Source organism: Rhinolophus sinicus, linkage group LG09 (assembly GCF_036562045.2).
Source record: "Rhinolophus sinicus isolate RSC01 linkage group LG09, ASM3656204v1, whole genome shotgun sequence".
Classification (NCBI taxonomy): Eukaryota; Metazoa; Chordata; class Mammalia; order Chiroptera; family Rhinolophidae; genus Rhinolophus; species Rhinolophus sinicus.
The window spans coordinates 314,760-332,897 of NC_133758.1; the positions used below are offsets into that span (position 1 = coordinate 314,760).

Here is an 18,138-nt window from a genome sequence, read left to right on the forward strand (position 1 = left end):
AGCAGCAGAGACAATACTAAATGGAGGGGCGTGGCCATGTCCCAGCACAGCTGTATTTACAAACACAGGTTATGAAACTGCAACCAGAGTCCGCTGACACCGGCTTCCACAGGTGAGGGCTTCCAGTAAGGGCACAGCCTTGCTCCAACCTCAGCTGTTTGAAATAAATAACCGTTTCGTGCAGTGTGCCTGCATGATGTCGATTTTCAAGTCCAAAAAGGTGACTCCTGTATCCCCCAAAGCTAGTAGGAGATAGGGCGAGTAGAAATGTTAGCAAGGGACCAAAAAGTGACTGCTGGCTACAGGCATCCTGCTTGCTGCTCTCACGTGGTCCTGTCCACACCTCAGACTCTCACAGGCAGGCTGGCAGCACTCAAAATTCAGGACGACTGCTTCTCGCCTGCCTTCCAGGACCGGGACATACACCCAGGAGAAATGCCCACCATTGCTCAGGCTCTCAAGCCGCTAAGAGGCTACCGCTACCCAGAAGAAAATGTTCACGCGTGCACAATTAACACTGTCTTCCAAGTCTGTTTTCCGGAGGGAAGACATAAGGGAGCTAAGACAGACCCTGTGGCTGCTGCTTTGCGGCCTGTCTCACTCCAGGAGGCACTGCCAGTGCCTGTCGCTGGTGCCAGGGCTTCTCCAACATGCTCTTTTGGGGTGGCTCTGCCCCTTGGGAAGTCACTGACATGCTCTCATGTTCTTTTGTCCTCAACCCTCTGCTCATTGACACTAACTGGCACACACAAGGTCTGTTTCTGAAACAACTACTTGCAGACTCTCCTTTCAGTTCCTACTCACTGGAACAGGTCTCAGTCTGTGTGGACAACCAGATCTGAACACGAACTGTTAGATGAGGTGGTCGACACCAGCCGGGAGGCCACAGCTGTCACTGTCCAGGCTGGTTGAGAGTCACCATCAGTGAGAACAGGTTCTACCGGATCCAGGGTCATAATGGGGCCCTGGTTTTTGGGGTAGAAATGGGGACTTCCTGACTTGGAGGGAGCAAAACGTTTCCGAGAATAGAGAGCAGCCTGTCGTGAGGGTGGCACAGCCCTGTCGCAAAGCACAGACAGGAAGGGAGCGTGGTGACGGGAGGCGTGGGCACGGCGAGCAGGCCAATGGGGACATGACCCACACACACCTCCTAACCTGCAGGACCAACAGCAGGAAGCTCCAAGGAAATACAAACCTACACGCCAGCGCTAAGGCCAAAACCCCTTCTTTAAGCGCGTGACTCGATGCCCAGCCTGCCTTGCTCTCGGGGAAGCTCTGGGCGCTCTTCTGCCACCTTCATCTCCTGCGTCCGTCCCCACGGCCTGCTCTCAGCCCCCGCCCCCACACCCTTGTCCTCCTGGGCTCTGGCCTTGAGTCCCCCACTGTCTGGACACCCAGGGAGAAGCAGGAGGAGAGTGTGTGGTAAGAAGACCGCTGTGATGACAGTGGCGGCAGAAATGGAGAATAAACACAGAATCTCTGCTCTGATGCTCAAAACACAGCCTTTCCAATGAGAACGGAACAGGAGGTACCAGGGAAGAAAACAGCCGGGTACGTACCTAAGGTTCCCAGTTTTGGAAAACGGGTCGATACATTCGTCCCTCGATAATATTCGATGAGAAAAAAGCTTCTTCTCAGGATCTAAAAAGCCTTTGAAAAAGAAAACAGGACAAAGGTCATGCGTGCAAGATCCACTGAGGCCTGGCCACACACGGTGAAGCCCATCTCCTCAGGGCGTCACACACAGCATCCCACAGCGGCCGCACACACTTTCCTCACTGAAGACTGCCATCGCTATGGTTCCTTTCTTCTTATTTCACGGTGTTCACGACATGTTCACTGAATTTCACACCACCTGGAATTTTGTGAGGGACAGACGACGCGGGATGAACAAAGCTCAGTGAGCCCCCAGGAAGCATAAACACGTGACCAGGTCATTTCCACCCGCCACGCTACGGATGAGTGGTGGTCCCGAGGCATTGTCTCCTGCAACCCCATTATTTCTACAGCAAAGGGGTGAGCTGACACCTCAGCAGCACCTTGAATCCCCTCTGCCAACACAGCCCAGGTGATCTGAAGAGCTTCAGGTTCCACCCTAGCAGCACTGCCCATGCCGTCGTCACTGGGCACCATTTCTCTGACTGGCTCATCAGCTAAGCCCGCCACAGCCTGCTAGACACCCCGAAGTCACGAACTCGCCATGTGGCTCACCGTTCCCCAGTCGGCCGAAACACACCCCCCACAGGCACACAGCACTTTGGGCATCTCAGCTCTGCAGGCTGCCTGCGTGTGCCACACTGTAGAGGGCAAACCCTTGGGCCCACTGAGTCACGAGCATCCCATGAACAGAAACGACGTGCTCTCGCAGAACCGTTGCAGTGTTTTCACTAGACAAAGACCATGTCAATTCCGTGCGCACACTGCAGCCATTCGATGGCTGACCCTAAAACTCATTAAGATTCACAGCATTTCTGCAGTAAAATGAAAAGGCCAAACAAAAATATTTCTACCCTAACTATACTAAAAACGCACATTCTACGAAAACGGTGACTTAAGACTAAAGGTTGGTAAAAGAGGAAGCTACAGAAGCCACCACTGTTAAAAAGCACGACCAGATTATCAGATTGAAAGTCGGCCTCCGGTGTCGTCCGTGAACAACAGAATTGCCTGGATAACCTACTGGTTCCTTCCAGCCACAACTCTAGGGTCATGGGTAGCCTTCAAGCTCCACCTCCTCGAAGCCCAGGCTGCGGGACCCCTCGGGCCCAGCCCCAGCCCTCACTCAAAGCCACATGGGTATCTGTGGGCGATGGGCTTCCTCCCGTGTCCTCGCAGGGTGTGCAATGTCATCAGCCTCACCACCCCAGCCACACAGCAGCCCGTGGCCCTCTGCTGAGCTGAGGGTCGCTGCACCCACCTCCACTGGGACACTGGCCTCCTTGTGGCGTCTTTGCATGTGTTGGAATGTGGGAATTCTAAGGTACAAGGCAGAGCTTGGAACGGAGAAGGCTCAGGCTGCCTGCGGGCCTCGCTGTCGAGGACCTCAGGACCAGAAGACAGCCCTGCAGAGGCGCTGACCAGGACGCCCGCAGGCGCTTGCTGAAGCTGGTATTGTTCCTTTAGTGCCTTACATGTTGACACCGAGAGCTGCCAAGGGTCCACAGGGGAAGCCACAAGTCCCCGAGGTCTGCACCTGAAGGACTGGACACACTCTTTTCACCTGGGGTGTGAGAATCCCAAAGTAGTCACATTCGTTCAGTGTAATCCTGTCTCGCAGGCAGCCACACGCTCAAGGCAAATATGCTGAATTTTAGTTACAAGATGAATTAACCTGAGTATGTCACTTCCGTGGTCGTGGTTAAAACTTCCCACCCAGGTACTAACAGGCAGTGTTAATGGGGGACGTGAAATCACGTCTCCACCAACCACCAATGACCAAGACCAGGTTGTAAGGACGAACTGAATTTAACGACCAGTGTCTAACATAACGGAGCTGTGACCATGTTACACTGCAGGTACCAACGTCCACCAATGGGTCAGAGGGGCCGGAGCCCAGCTGTCCCTAGCTGGTGACACACCCTACACTTTGTCCCCAGCGGGGCTGCCAATCGTGTGCTTCTGCCTCCATGCACCATATGAGCTGGGCTGGCACAGCCTCGGCGTCTGCACCAGGACAACTGTCACGGTGTTTGTTTCCAAGGGAGAGAATGTTCTGCGTCTGCACCTGCAGTGTGAGTGCGACCCACAGAAGCAGTGTGGCTCCAGGGCTGTTTCCTAACCACCCACACGCACTGTCTTCAGTCAGCGTACACAGACAGTTTCCTTCCCACGTGGCTGTGGTCCTGACCGACTTCCAAACTGGCCTGCGGTGCTGCGTGGCTGGCCCATCTGGACTGGCTCGTGGGGTCCCAGCAGAGCAGGGAGCCCCTCCTGTGCCTCCAGCAGACAAGGCGCTGAACCCGCAGACTTACTCAACGCTACTGCCTGGCCGCTGCAGGAAGCCGGTTCTAAGTAAGGCTGGCACTGAGCTTCCTTCATCTTCAAGAAAAAGTCAAGGAAATGAGAACCAAACCAGTGTGAGTGTTTCAGGCCCAGAGCATGCTGGGCCCGGTTAGAGCCTCCCGCTCACCTGCGATAGTGTGTGCGTAGAGCCGGCTCCCGAAGGTGAAGACGTGCAGCTCGTACAGCCGGGAGACCTTCTCCAGGAAGTCCCTGCAGTGCGGGCGCAGGCGTGTGTGGAGCATTGGCTCGCCGCGGCCCAGCTGGAAGTGGAGGACGCCCTGCACAGAACGAGTGCCGTCAGGGGAGACCTGGGCGGCACGCATGCTCTGCAGTCAGCATTGCAGCCCGTGGTGGGCAGCCCTACTTGGCACAAATGCTTTGTGCAGCTGAGCTCGATGGGCGTGAGCTCGGCCTTCCCTGTTGTGGCCAATAGCAACGACAGCAGGGAACTAGCGATGACAACCACGTCCCCACCTATGGCAACTAAGATAACTACTGGTTACTAAGGGCGTCAGGAAAGGGCTATGAAGACGTCAGCAGAGCCTCGTACTTCCTGTTTCGTCCCTACTTCTGATCATGGACACAAAGGTGTGTCCCCAAGCATGTCACCCGCATCTTTGTTTCTTCAAACACTAGTGTCTGTCAACAGCAGAGCCAGTCGGTGGCTTTGGACAGACTGCAGTCACCTGCCAGGTGGCAGTGTCCCCCTCAGCTATCGATGAAAGGAAACTGGACGTCCCGACATAACTCAGCCGAACTCACAGGCCATTTTCAGACGGCTTTCGTCACTTACACACACAGCCCAGAAGCTGAAGAAGTAGCACCGCCTGCTGATGCGTGAGTGAGACGCACGTAGTTCCCTCAGGAAGTTAAACTTGGATCCCTTTAATCCTGTTTATTATCAATTTTCTCAGTAAATGTACTCTAAACGACTACCAACAAAGAAAGGCAAACAACCTCAGGCGTAGCTAATTTTTCACTCGCTCTGAATTAGTCAAAACCCTCAGGATGAGGCTCTCGTGGCAAAAGATTTAGAAGTGTCAAGTTGTATAAACAACATTCTGCCCACTCAACAGTTAAACAGTCTGTGAACTGTGATATAAACATCCTTAAAAACACCCGCCCACATCTGCAAAGTTCAGAATGAAGTGCACCTTCCTGAAGCTGCCAGCGGTGCCCAGGCTCAGCCGTGGGTGTCGCTCCTTGAGTCGGGCGGAGCTGGCTTGTCACGCTGTCCCCAAGCCCAGGCCAGGAACGGGGCCAGTGGGTGGAGGTACAGGGAAGCCACCAGCAGGTGCTGAGGACTGGCCGTGCAGACACGAGGACGCCCTCGCCTTCCAGACCACACAGGCTGAGACAGGCTCACTGCACCCAGTCCAACTGCCCTGTGAAGGGACTCGCCCCCCACCCCCACAGGCACACCAGCACCCACGCTGCCTCTGAGCAGCGTCTCTCTGCGTACTGTCCCAACCAGGGGTGATGGGAGCTGCAGACGCCGAGACCCCGAGCTCCCACAGGAGCCCACAGCCCGTCTAACAGCAAGGAAGTTCAGAGGGGATAAGCTCAGTGTTGCTGAGGCCTCGACAGGTAACGACAGCATAGGCTGGCACCAGCCTTTGGAGAGCCATCTGCATGGAGCCGGCATTAAAAGCCTTCTGGAAGGGCCAGAAATTCAACTTGCCGGGCTCCAAACTGCGGACTGAGTTGAAGTAGGGTTCCGTCTTCTGTATTTCCCAGAGAACTCACGTGGGGGCGCCCAGCCTTTATCTGCAGCCCAGGTCCCCTCTGGCCTGTACTGCCCCAGGATTCCAGACACTCCAGAGGACATGCCAAGCTGCTCATCCCTCCCAACCCCCGACTGCCCCTGCTTTGCCATGCACGCCACTGCTGGCCCCAGGGCCTTCCCAGTTCTGAACCCTAGGCCCTGCTAAGTAACTAGCACGGCCAGGGCGGGGCCTGGCACAGCATGGGCTCGGAGGGCGAGGCACATGCGCTGGTGTCTGACGGGGCAGCTGCTGCACTCACCCGGTTGGACATCTGCTGGCAGTGCTGCTCCGTGGTGTGGATCAGAGTCTGGTCCAAGTCGACCATGAGGACCAGCTTTCGGTTCCGATGCAGCCGGTGCTGGTCTTCCCTTCCGAGCAGCTCAGCTTGCTGAGGTTGGAAAGACAAAAGGAAAGGCCACAACACACATGCATCTGCATCCAAAACAAACCTTGGTTTTATTGAGAAACAGACACGGAGGAAGCTGAGCGATGCTCTCCATCCCCCACCCACTGCTGTGCAGCGCGCATGGGCCACAGGCCCGCCCGCCCCAGGGCGCTGCCTCGTCATCCTGATTCCGCAGTGCAGTCCAGTATGTAAAGCAATGAAAAAGAGGGTGCAAAGTCAGCCGACTGCGACACAGCAACTCCACCCCAGTGAGCTGCAAGGTTCCTGGAGCAGGACAGCCGGGAGACGCTGCTGGGCAGGCAGGGGCAGCGGGAACGCCCTTCCAGGGAGCGCCTGGCCCTCCCACACTCAGCTGGTACAAAGGCTCGGGAGCCTGCATCCTGTGATGTCTCACTGAACTGTCATCACTCACTACTGTGAACAAACTCCTGGCCTGATCAGGTTGGATGGGAGAAGTCTACTGTCTATTCCTGAAAGGGACCAAGGCCAATAGTTACCCTGTCATGGCGGGGGCAGTGGGAGAGGGGACACGGACTTCCTTTTTTATCCTCAAAAGTCCTAGTTATCTTTCGCAAGTATTTACATCTGTTTATAGCCCAGTAATTCAGAAAAATCAGAATCACATATTTGGTATCTCGTCTTTTTCACGAAAAGGCAAGTAGACACCTATGACTTACAGGCACAACTCTAACAAAACGGTAACGCTGCCCGTGTATCACCGGCTTACAACAACGCACAGCTGAGACAGCTTTTGCCTCCGGGCTCTAGCCTCGCTCTCCCCCCCACCTGGGCCCCGACCCGTGCAAGCCGGCAAGGTCAGGGAGCCTCTGATGGCACTGCCCGGGGACTCCTGGTGCTTAGGAGAAGGAGCAGGCGCGCACGGGTAGGTGGAAGGCCAAGCCTGTCCCCCGCTCAGCCACCGTCCGGGTCCCCGAGTCCCCACGCAGCGACAGCCCTCCCTGCACCCACGTCCACACTGCCAGCAGCAGCTCACGCGCCCTACAGCTGCCCATCCCTGTCCCCAGACCAGATCTGCTCTTCACAGACCACTGCTCGTGGGGTCCCAGCCCATGTCTGTGTTGCTCCAGGGGCCAGGGCGGCAGACACAGCACCCCATGGAGCACAGGCCAGGGGGACGCTGGGACAGGACAGGCACATGCTCCGCACCAGTGTCATCCCACCAGTGGTTACTTCAGAAGCAACAGCGACCACAGAGCGGGCATGTCCCCGTGCCCTGCACACTGCTCTCAGCGGGTGTTTCCCAGCCGCTCGGCCCCGTGGCGGACTCACCTCGGAGCTGACCATCAGCTCTGGGACGCTGTGCACCATGGACACGGTGGCCGTGGACAGTGGCACCTGCTGCTTCCCATTCTTGCTCTGCAACCTGCGGAGGCAAAAGGGCTGCTGAGCGCACCACACACAGAAAGCACGGTCAGCGGGATCTGTGCTGGGTGTGCTGCTGCTGCCGCCTGTGCAGAATCTCAGGCTGTTGAAAAGTGCTGGAAACAGACAGGAAAAACTGGTGAAAAAAGTCAAATGCTGTCATGCTCAAAGCTCTCGCTGACAACAAATGGACGGCCACACAGAAACTGCCCCTCGAACGTGACAACACAGAATAGTGCACAGGGCTCTGCACATATCCCGTCGGGTGGCCACTTGCTGCGGGTGGGGTGCTGGCCCAGGGTGACGCAGGGCACTGGGGCTGACACGTACGTCCAGGCGGGTGTACGGACGCGAGTCCGCTGGGCGGAGCGAGAAATCCATCTCAGCCTGCCAGCACTTTCCTCCCCTCGCTGGGGTGAGCGTCAGGCAGAAGTCAGTGCTTGCAGAAGTTAAAGCACTAAAGCCAGGCGGGCGGCCTCCCAGGCAGGCGAGCTGACCCAAGAATGGCCGGGTCTGGGGAAGGCTGTCTGCCACCTGCAATTGCAGTCAGGTCCCCCTCTTGCCCCCGTGCCCCTCAGCATCTCACGTCTCTGTCCCCACCGGTCACTCCTCAAACCCAGAGGCACCATTTTCACTCCCGAGCTCTGGTACTTACTGGGTTAGGTCTTGGCCACACTCAGCGCACAAACCTTTCATGACAACAGGGTGGCTACATCCTTCCAGCCGTACCAGGACCGCTCTAGAAAGGGGATCAAAGAGTCACAAATTAGGAGGGGCATGAAACCTCTGGGCTGGTCACAGCGCCCTAGGAAGAGCCCGTGTGTGGGGGTGAAGACTCCCGACTTCTGTATCACTCCCCCCAGGCACCCTGCCTAACGTCAGGCAGGTCACAGCACCCCTCCAGGGCTCCATCTCTTTGGTAGCAAGTGAACAAAGGGCTGCCTCACCTATGGCCCCTCCCGTAAAACACACCCCACTCCACGCGGGTCAGCTGAGAGAACTGAGGATGTGGTCAGGAGTGGAGATAACGGGGGTAACGGAAACTGTCTCAAATTCCAGATAAACAATGTACACATAAAAATGGAAACTTAGCTCATACGCTGAGGAAGGACTGGTGTAACCCCAACAGGTGACGAGTGAGCATCTGCCCCCAGTTCCAGTCCAGGGAGACACTACGATTCATCTCAATTTTCCCGACAGAATGTTGTGAACGTTCAAGTTTTATAAACATAGAAATTATTGCTCTTTTTGCGCATTTGCATCAAAGCCTGGTCGCCTGGCAGCAGCCTGGGAAGGGGGCCGATCAGCGTGTGAACTGCCGGCTGGCGATCAGAGCGCCATGAGTCAGCGCCCCAGTGTCTGTGAGCTGGGGCCCCTCCTCACAACGTAAGGCGCGAAACACAGGGACCCTCCCTGAGGTCAGAGAGTCAGCCCACCAGTCAGTGCCCCATACACAGGGGTGGTCTCGCACCCCCTTCCTTACCCATTTCTATCCTAGAGGCTTCTGGACGGCAACTGACTTTCACGGTGGCCAGAGCTACCAACTGGGTACCCCAAACCGGGGAGGGGCAACAGGCCCCGTCTCACAAGGGCCCTCTCTTCCCCTCCCTTCTGTCCTCACTCTCACAACCAGTCACTCGGGGCGCCCTGACTGGGCCCAGGCCTAACGACCCACTGTATGTCTGCAGCCCCAAACCTCCACCCAGAAGTCTGCCCCAATTTCCCCTCTTAAGTAAACAACAAGAGGAACGGCCCAGCCTGCACTGGACCCCGCATGGCTGCTCGGAACGACCTGCCCGTGAAGCCTGGCCAAGGACACCGTCTTGCTTGGGCTCCCGCCTGCCCCGGTTTGCTGCCCACCCGGGCACCCGGCATCGCTCCAGCTCCTCATTGTGAGTCCTGTGCCTTTGCTTTCCAGAGCTGGCGCTTGGGTCCGGCTTTGGGACCCTGGCCCAGCTGCCCTCTCCTCTCGCGTGGCTCCACGCTAAAGCCACGGGGCACTGGGACCTCTCCACGCAGTGCCGTCCTCCCAGTCACTCATGCTCGCCCAACCCACAGGAACACCTGCACCCGCTCCTCCAACCCCACGCCACCCCCACGCCGCAGGCCCTGCAGCTGGCCCTCCCACAGCTCTGTGCACAACTCACCGTCCATGGGCCCCACCTGCCTTCCCAGAGCCCCTTACGGACACTGTGTCACTCAGCCTCCATCGGCACTGGGGTCCCTCCCTTGCCTGTCTTGCCCTCCCGCACAGAAAGGCGAAATTGCGAATACGTGGGCTGTTAGCAAAAGAACCAGAGAGGCCTTTTCTGCATGCCCCACAGCCCATTGAGCCAGTTCCCGGAGCAGCTCAGGGAGGATGGCAGGAGGGACCTGGGGCCCAGAGCTGGATTGGGACGCGCAGGCACACAGACGGCCCTGCCCAAGCACAGCAGTGACGTTGTGACGTCACCAGACTCAGCCGTGTGTGCCCCCCCACCCCCCACTCACTGACACTTGTGTTAAGGCCCTGGGCACAGCATCCCTGAACTATCCAGACCATGTTTAAAAAGGGGGAAAGAGGTTGTATTTTCTGTCTCAATTCAAGTATCATTCAGAATGCCTTGCAAGGTCAGAGCTGAGTGCCACACGATCCCAGCACACTTCTTCTGCAGCTTCACACAGGCTAAAAACATTCTCAAAAAGAAAAAAGCTGGAATGGCCAAGACAGAAAAGGTAAGCAGAAAACACATCAGAGCGATGTCCTTTCTGAGTGTGCTGTTTCCGCTTCATCTCTGCAGATACTGACAGACGGGTTCAGGTCCCCAGAGGATCTCAGTACCTCTTCTGTCAACCCACCAGACAGCATCACCACACCTGAAAGGGAGTGGTGCCCTGAGTCCAAAAATACCTCGCTTTAGCCAAGGAGACCAGCCCGGACGTCGAGTCAGTCACCAATAAATGTTAACTTTTCTGCTTGGTCCTTGAAGAAAACCCATAGGCAAATCATGAAACGAGCTTTCCAAACAAGTTATTTCCCCCCAAATACACAAGTACCAAACTGTCCTGCTATGTCTGTCTTCACTAGCTTTCGTGTCTGCGGTAATGGGGACGTCAGAGGGTCCACAGCAGTAAGGGAAGTGTTGGGGCTGGGCGCCCTGAACCCTGCTGGGGAGCGGTCACTGCTGAACACTAGGCCGGGTGGGCCCCACCTCCCTCTTCCTCGAACATATCAGGGACCTGTGCTGACCGTGAAGTGTGAGGATAGGGGCGTACTGGGAAAAGGAACTCAGCGCACACGGCTCTTTGTCTCTAAATGCCATTCTCCATCACAAAGAAACAGCACTTCTTGGTCTAATGGCTGGTTCCAGGGTGGGGACTGCGAGAGCTAGAGCCTAAATACTACTGCACCAGAAAGCAGGGTGGTGCTCCGACACGGGCCCTGTCGGAGGAGGCAGCTTGAAGGGGCTCCCACTGACCAACGGTGGGATAATCTGAACATTAAGTCAAATAACATGAGTCCTCACTGAGAAACTGTTTGTACAGTACAAAGCCAGCATTCCTAAGTTCCTAGAACTGTCCACTGCTGAGACTGAGTCCCGCCCGCTGTGGCCAGGATGCCTCCCGATGATGGCAGTGACGACGAACAACTCCGCCAGGGGTGCTGGGCTCTGCGCGGGAGCTGCACATGCTCGCTCACACCTACGTTCCAGGAGAAACGCTGTCAGTCACCAAATTCTCAAAGAGCCTGCGATGGGCCCCCGCAGTGGGGCACCCCAAAGCTCAAACACTGAAAGCAGCAGCGACTCACAGCTGGGAACCTGTCATTACACTGGGTACGCAGCGGACTGGGAGACAATGGACTGACTGGTCACTTGGATGTGCTCCCAGCACTACATGTGGGGCTTCCCACGGACGAGCTTGTCTGGGCCCCGGCGGCCTTCTCTGTACAACCAGGGGGACAGAGTGGCACAGAGAGGCCTCTTCACTTCTGGGGTTTTCTACACGGTGATACACCAGCACTGGGCTTCATCTCCATCATCCACAGGCTGGCGGGTTTACAGGCTCATTAGTGCCCAAGCGAAGGTCAGGTAAGATGTGACTTCAAAGTAATGATGACAGCATGCCAGTGTGTCACCCAGAGCACAGTGCCTCTCCCTTCTAAAGGAAGCCAGGCAGGCAGCTCCAGTGAGGGGTGCAGTACCCAGGTGGCATCCATCCCACCCACCGGCATCCACTGGGCAGGCGTGGGCGCCTGAGCTGACGGCCAGGGACCTTCCTCCAAGGGATGAGTGGGAGAGTGGACGCAGGGTGAGGCTCCCCGGGCTGGGATGGAGGACGGTCCCATCCCATCCTGCCCTGGTCATCAGCTTCCGGGAGGGAGGAGATGCTCAACAGATGGAGGGTGAGAGCAGGCCACACGGAGAGGAGCCGAGACAGAGCAGGCAGCACCACCAGAGGAACGCCAGGGTGGACAGAGGGGCCTGAGCACCTGGCATACTCTGGTCGCCACGGAGGGAAGCTGCGCGCCAGCCACTACAGCAGGGCGCAGGAATGCTCTCCTGCCCTGGCTTCCTGTTCCCGACAATGAAACAACCACGAGTCTCGTGCACACACCTGTGGCCACACTTCAACCCAATCTCAAGAGCACCACCCCGGGAAACTCTGAAAGTATGCACTGAGACAGGTTCACACACTTCAGAAAAGGAAAAAAAGTCCTTTATGAGACGTAATACAGAATTGTACACCTGAAATCTATGTAATTTTACTAACAATTGTCACCCCAATAAATTTAAAAAATAAATTAAAAACACACACATTAAGGACCCACAGCTAGAGCCTATGGTAGGAGGGGTACTACCACCGTCACCGGCTGCACCCCCTTCCCGAACTGCGATGCACACACCGCCAGGTCTTACGACCGCGTCTCCCGAGGTTTACGACATCTGAGGAAGAGGACAGACAGCCCCGACAGTTCACACGGCGGTGACAAGCGCGGGGCGGGCTCTTCTTCCAGTACTTGCTGTCGCACCGAGTTTTCCTAACTTACAAGTGTCTTGGGGAGAGACAGCAATTACACAAGAGAAACGAACACAACCATTTCCTACACAAAAAGCACAAGCAGCGACTTGTGCAGCCTTAGAAAAGCTCGCAGACGCGCAGCTGCGGGGGGTGGGGTGCTCCCCGCGCGCAGCCCCTTCGGCCGCAGCCCGAGCCCCTTCCTGCCTAGTGCCCCGGGCCGAGCCCCTTTCCTGGCCCAGACAACCCTCCCGCCCTCTCGCTCCCCTCGCCCCCGACCTACTCACCCAGGAGCCACCACCTGGCCCGGGTGCGCGCACAGCTCCCGCACGACGCCGGCGCGCTCCGACCTCAGCCTGCGCTCGGCGCGCACGCAGCCACCCGAGCCGGAGCGAGCAGGGGCTGGTCCGGAGGGCTGCGCGGAGGCGGCGGCCTCGCACACGGCCAGCACCGAGCCAATGCGCACGGTTGCGCCCGCCGCCACCCTCCATTCGAGCAGACGCAGCGGCCCAGGGCCCGGGCAGCGCACCTCGGCCACGGCCGCCGGCAGGACGCCCTCGGCGGGAACGCGGCCGGCGGGCGGCGCCTCCATCCCGGCCAGCGGAGTCGCTGTGGAAACGCGGCAGACGGGTGCTCAGGCACCGCTGCCCATCGCCGGCGGGCGGGCGACCCCGGCCCAGGCGGAGGCGGTGGCTGCACTACGATTCCCACTCCTACACCGGCTTCCACCCGCCGCCCTGGTCCGCGCCGACTTCCGGGACAACGCGTGACGTCACGTGACGTCGCGTGCGTGCGTGCGCCGTGCGGCCCGCGAGTAAACAAGCCCGCACTGTGCTCGAGAGGCGCTGCGCCCGCCGCAGGAACCGTAGGCGCCATAGTACCAAACCCGTGGGGCTGGGTCCGGCGGAAACAGTGTCCCTACGCCGTTTACCCTAGGAGTACAGGTTACCGGCAGGCAGCGCTCGCTAATGTCCCACAACTCCGTGTATGCGCTGAGGCCCGGCGCTGTTAAATTATGAGTCCCGCCATGCACCGCGCGCTGCCATAGCACGGTTCCCCGTCAGGCTTTGCGAGTCCCGGCATACAGCGCGGGCCGCCGTCCGACATTCCGCTCGCGCGCTAAGGCGGTCGTCGTGAGAACTACGAGTCCCGGCATGCAACTCGGGGCGCTGACCGGCAGTCCGTCACGTGTTGAGACCCGGGGTCGTTAGTCTGAGTCTCGGTTTGCGGAGCGGGCGTGGCGGGGCTGCGGCCCCGGCCTGCCAGGGCCCGGGCAGGGGTCAGAGGGCGATGGGCGCCCGGCGCTGCGCTCGCGCCAGGCTGTGTGTTTGGCGGTGTTCTCGGCCTCGGGCCCTGCCTCTCGCCCTCCGAGCCGCACTCCTGCGGAGGCCGCGCGTGGGGGACCTCGGCTGTCGCCGCTTCTGAGTGCGGGATAATTCATGGACGTGCTCGTTCTTGGTTCCTTGAAGGGCGTTCTTCACAACCATTAAAGGCCTGCAGTTCCCCTCTTGCCTCCGCCGCCGGGAACTGTGGACCGAGCACCTGCCCCAGCGACAGAGCCTCAGACGCAGAAAGCAGAAACCGGCAGTGACAGGGAGGCGACAAGGCACAGTGGTAGTTGTGCTCTTCGAGACCCAGCGTCAACGTCGGGTAGAACAACTGGGTGAAAGATCAGAAAGGACAGAGCGGACTGGAACCACAGCATGAACCAAGACAGCAGGTCCTCAAAACGGCAGATGCACCTTCTCTTTACCTCCGTGTGGGACTCTCCGCGATAGGCTGCCTGCTGGGACGTAAAACAATCCTCAGAAAGAGTAAAAGGGCTGGAACCACACCAGGCTTGTTCTCAGCACCATGAAATTAAGTGAGAAACCCACATGGGGAGCAGTAGTCCTGAGTAACCAATGTGTCAGGAAATCAGAGCCGCAAAATGTTTATGATTGAAAGTAAACAAATATGCTACAACTTGTGTGCTGCAGCTAATGCAGTGCTTAGAAATACGTGGCTAAAATATCTAATATATTAAAAAGAACAAATATTAATAATCTAGCCTTTGTCCATAAGAAATCAGAAAAAGAACAAGCGAAACCCAAAACAGACAAGAAATGATTAAAGCAGAAATAAAATAAATAGAAAAACGGTAGAGGAAATCTACAAAACCAAAAGTTGGTTCTTTGAAAAGATTTAAAAAAATTGACAAAATTTTAGCTGGATTGATCAGGAATAAAAAAGGGAATTACTAAAATTAGGAATGAAAGAAAATAGCACTACCGATGTCACAAAAAATAAAGATTCTAAGGGAATAATATGAACAACTGTATGCCAACAAGTTAGATAACTTAGGTGAAATGCATAAAAAATTCCTAGAAAAACAAACATACAGAAATTGAAGAAATAGAAAATAGGAGTAGGCCTACAACACGTAAATAGAACTAATCTCACTTATTTTCTCTGAGTGTTAAAAAAAGTCCTCATGGATTTAAGAGCTTCCGGAGAGGATGTTCAATGTCAGTACTGTTTTCTCCCCGTCTGCGTTGCATGGGGCTTTACCTCTGGCCCTCCCATGCAGTCTTCTCCAGAAGCTCCTTTCCAAGCCCAGGTTTTCAGGCCCGGCAGGTGCTAAAGGAAGGCACACTCCCCAGCTAGATGGAGCTATTGCTGATTTTCTCTCTGGTTATCCAAGAAGCAAGTCCACTTCGCTTAAAGGAGCTTCGTTTTTCTGGAATTAATACAGTCTAGCCCTTCTGGTGAAAGCATATTTTGTGTTAAAGTGATTTTGACTCTGTTCCTTAGAAAACAGCACCACAATTTTCATGTTTTTGCCATGAGGTGGTTGGCACTTCCCTACCCCTGTATACTTGAGCCACACGGTGACTGTAATGTCCTATCTTACCTACCTTGCAGTGGTGGCATTTCATTTTTTTGTGATGCTTGAATCCTTTTCCTGACAAAAGGAGGTGACATCAGTCCCTGTCACCACCCCCAGGTCACTCGAGCTGTCATAAAAACATGCTTTTTTCAGATTTAGTGGCAGTTGAAAGTTCTCAGCTGCTACCCTCCCGAAACTTACCCTGAACAGTCATGGAAGCCTCAGGAGGCTATTCTGCTGTGCTCCAAAAAACCTTCTTGCTGCCTCTCGAGTGCTGTGCCAACGAGCATCTCAGGACTCTCTCCTTGGTCTCCCTCCCTCCCACACAGGCCCGCCAGGCCCAGTGCCCTCACCAGAACTTACACAAAAACACAAAAGGCAGCTATCAGGATTGTTTGTATTAGTATGCCAGACCTTGTGCATAGAAGAAGCATAGACAGAGAACACCTCAACCTTTCTCCTGTGGGCACACACGTTGAAGGGCTCATCACTTCAATACAATCAAGAATTGATTTTGTCAGGGCTGTGCTGGAGTCTTAGGTTTGGCTCAGTCCACTTTTGGCTTCAAATATCTCAAAAGCAAGACTTTCTGTGTGCGATAGCAGGCCCTCTTGCTGGTGGGAATTTACTCATTCATAGTTACCTCAAACTGTACCTTTCACACTGCCTCGAAAGCCTGGCCACAGCCCCACCCTCCATGCTTCCCCAGCACTAAGCAAATGTCCTGGGAGGGAAACCAGCTGTGTATGTGGGGCTCCTTTAAAATTTTGTCTCCAGCCCATCACACAAGCCAACACAAAGGACTTATCTCCCCTTTGGCCAAATCTCTCCATCTGTGTCAAGTTCGAGCTCAGACTCTGCCCATACTCAGTGAATGGCTGAGAGAAGAAAAGGGCCACTGGTGGCAGTTTACCTGGGGACAGCTCTTCTCTCTCTGGGATTTTCTTTCTTTTCATCCTCTTATTCTCCAGAGCGCCTTGATGTCATCTAAAACATGATATCTGCAATTATTCATTTTCCCGTGTTATTGCAGCAGTAACTACCTGAGGAACAAGACAGTGAGTGGGTTTTTGACACGAGGTAAAGAGGAAATGGGCATTCCGGCATAAGGACCATCATGGTTGAGGTTCTGGGGGTTCCCTTAATAAGAGTCCTTTGTGGAAAAAACCCAACGAACAGTAGTGGGATGTTTGAAAAAGGACACATACCACCGTCCCATCCCTCAAAATTCTGACTTAATTAGTTTGGGATGGGATCTGAGTATCGGGAGTTTTGCTTACTGGGTTATTTGAATGTGTAGCAAGGTAGGCAGTGGGTAGTCATGAAAAGTTTTGAGCAGATGTATGAGTTTATCTGATCTGTGCTTAAGAAAATGCTGGCAGCTGAGGGCTGAGAGAACCTGGAGATAAAGACCCCACTTCTGAGGTTGTCTGATCAGAGGGGAGTGTTTGCAGGGAAAGTTCTGAGTTACAGCCACCAGGTTTTGTCACTTGTTTGGCAGGTTAGTGAGAAGGAATGAAAAATGGCTCTGGAGGATTAACAGAGGAGAAACAGCGGGGAACGGCATGTTGGGAAGAAAGCTTGTGAGTGCCCTTGGGGTCCTTACGTCTGAGTTTCCTGAGCCTGTGATAGAATTGATGGAGGAATGTAGATGATGTTGGATCTGCAGGCAGTTTCTGGGTGTGGGCCAGGATCGTGTCTCGTGAGACCGAAGAATGGAAACACGGACCCAGGAGAGGTAAAGAGATTTTTTTTTAAATTATTTTTTTTATTGGGGGAAGGGGAACAGGACTTTATTGGGGAACAGTGTGTACTTCCAGGACTTTTTTCCAAGTCAAGTTGTTGTCCTTTCAGTCTTAGTCGTGGAGGAGGGCGCAGCTCAGCTCCAGGTCCAGTTGCCCTTGCTAGTTGCTAGTTGCAGGGGGTGCAGCCCACCATTCCTTGCGGGAGTCGAACCGGCAACCTTGTGGTTGAGAGCCCACTGGCCCATGTGGGAATCGAACCGAATCGAACCGGCAGCCTTCAGAGTTAGGAGCACGGAGCTCCAACCGCCTGAGCCACCCGGCCGGGCCCCCAAAGAGTTTTAAAAACAGGGTAGTTTATTGAAAGCAGAAAGTTAGAGCTCCCCGAGCGGGAGGGGCTCTCGAATGGGGGTGCCCTGTGACTGAGGCAAAAGCTCTTATTTTTATACCTTCCTTTGCCTGCTTTGGGAAGGGGAACTGTTTGAAGAAGTGAACTGGCGCCTTCTAATGAAATTCGTCTACCAGGTTTGTTCCGCTTGCCCATCCTGAAGGAATTAGCAAAGTAACCCACTCTTATGTATCAGATCTGCTCCGTTTGTCAGGCCAAAAGGAATTTTATGATTAACCTCAAGGCCTTGTTATATTTCGTCCTGGAGCAAGAGAGTGATTTCAAAACCTGGAGTTTTAGAGTATGGCTGTGTTTGTTTATTCCACCAGGGACCTCCCTGTCTACCTAGGGACATGCTAACTCTCCTGTGAATCACCAGTGGGTGGGAAAGCAGGACCAATGTCGCAGATTCCTGTGTAAATAACATTAAGTGATGGGAGCATCTCGTGTGGGAAAGGGGCCTCCAGGGATCTCCTAGGCAGTGAGTGAGCAGGGAGGGGTCAGTGGTGTCAGCCACTGTGGAGAGCTCAAGTAGGGCCAAGGGCTGATTCCCAGTCGTGATGGAGCTGTAATGGGAGGTCCAG

At 55.4% G+C, this 18,138-nt stretch overlaps 1 protein-coding gene across 4 annotated transcripts in view; it reads right to left on the bottom strand.

Moving 5' to 3' along the window:
- The window catches only part of CTDP1 (CTD phosphatase subunit 1), a 42,954-nt gene extending 29,332 nt beyond the window's left edge, over positions 1 to 13,622 (bottom strand). For 2 of the 4 annotated variants that reach the window (XR_012498681.1, XM_019715723.2), the window contains exons 1-6: positions 12,843 to 13,310; positions 8,213 to 8,296; positions 7,465 to 7,558; positions 6,028 to 6,156; positions 4,130 to 4,280; positions 1,560 to 1,650 (exon numbers count right to left, since the gene is read on the bottom strand). Coding sequence is in view for 3 of the 4 variants with exons in the window: in XM_019715723.2 (XP_019571282.2) it covers positions 1,560 to 1,650; positions 4,130 to 4,280; positions 6,028 to 6,156; positions 7,465 to 7,558; positions 8,213 to 8,296; positions 12,843 to 13,147 (854 nt within the window). In the remaining variant the exon portion in view is untranslated. Of the gene's footprint in view, positions 1 to 1,559; positions 1,651 to 4,129; positions 4,281 to 6,027; positions 6,157 to 7,464; positions 7,559 to 8,212; positions 8,297 to 12,842; positions 13,339 to 13,504 lie in introns of those variants that run through there. The other 2 variants (XM_074339797.1, XM_019715715.2) reach the window with 2 other exon arrangements.
- Positions 13,623 to 18,138: the final 4,516 nt, after the last annotated feature.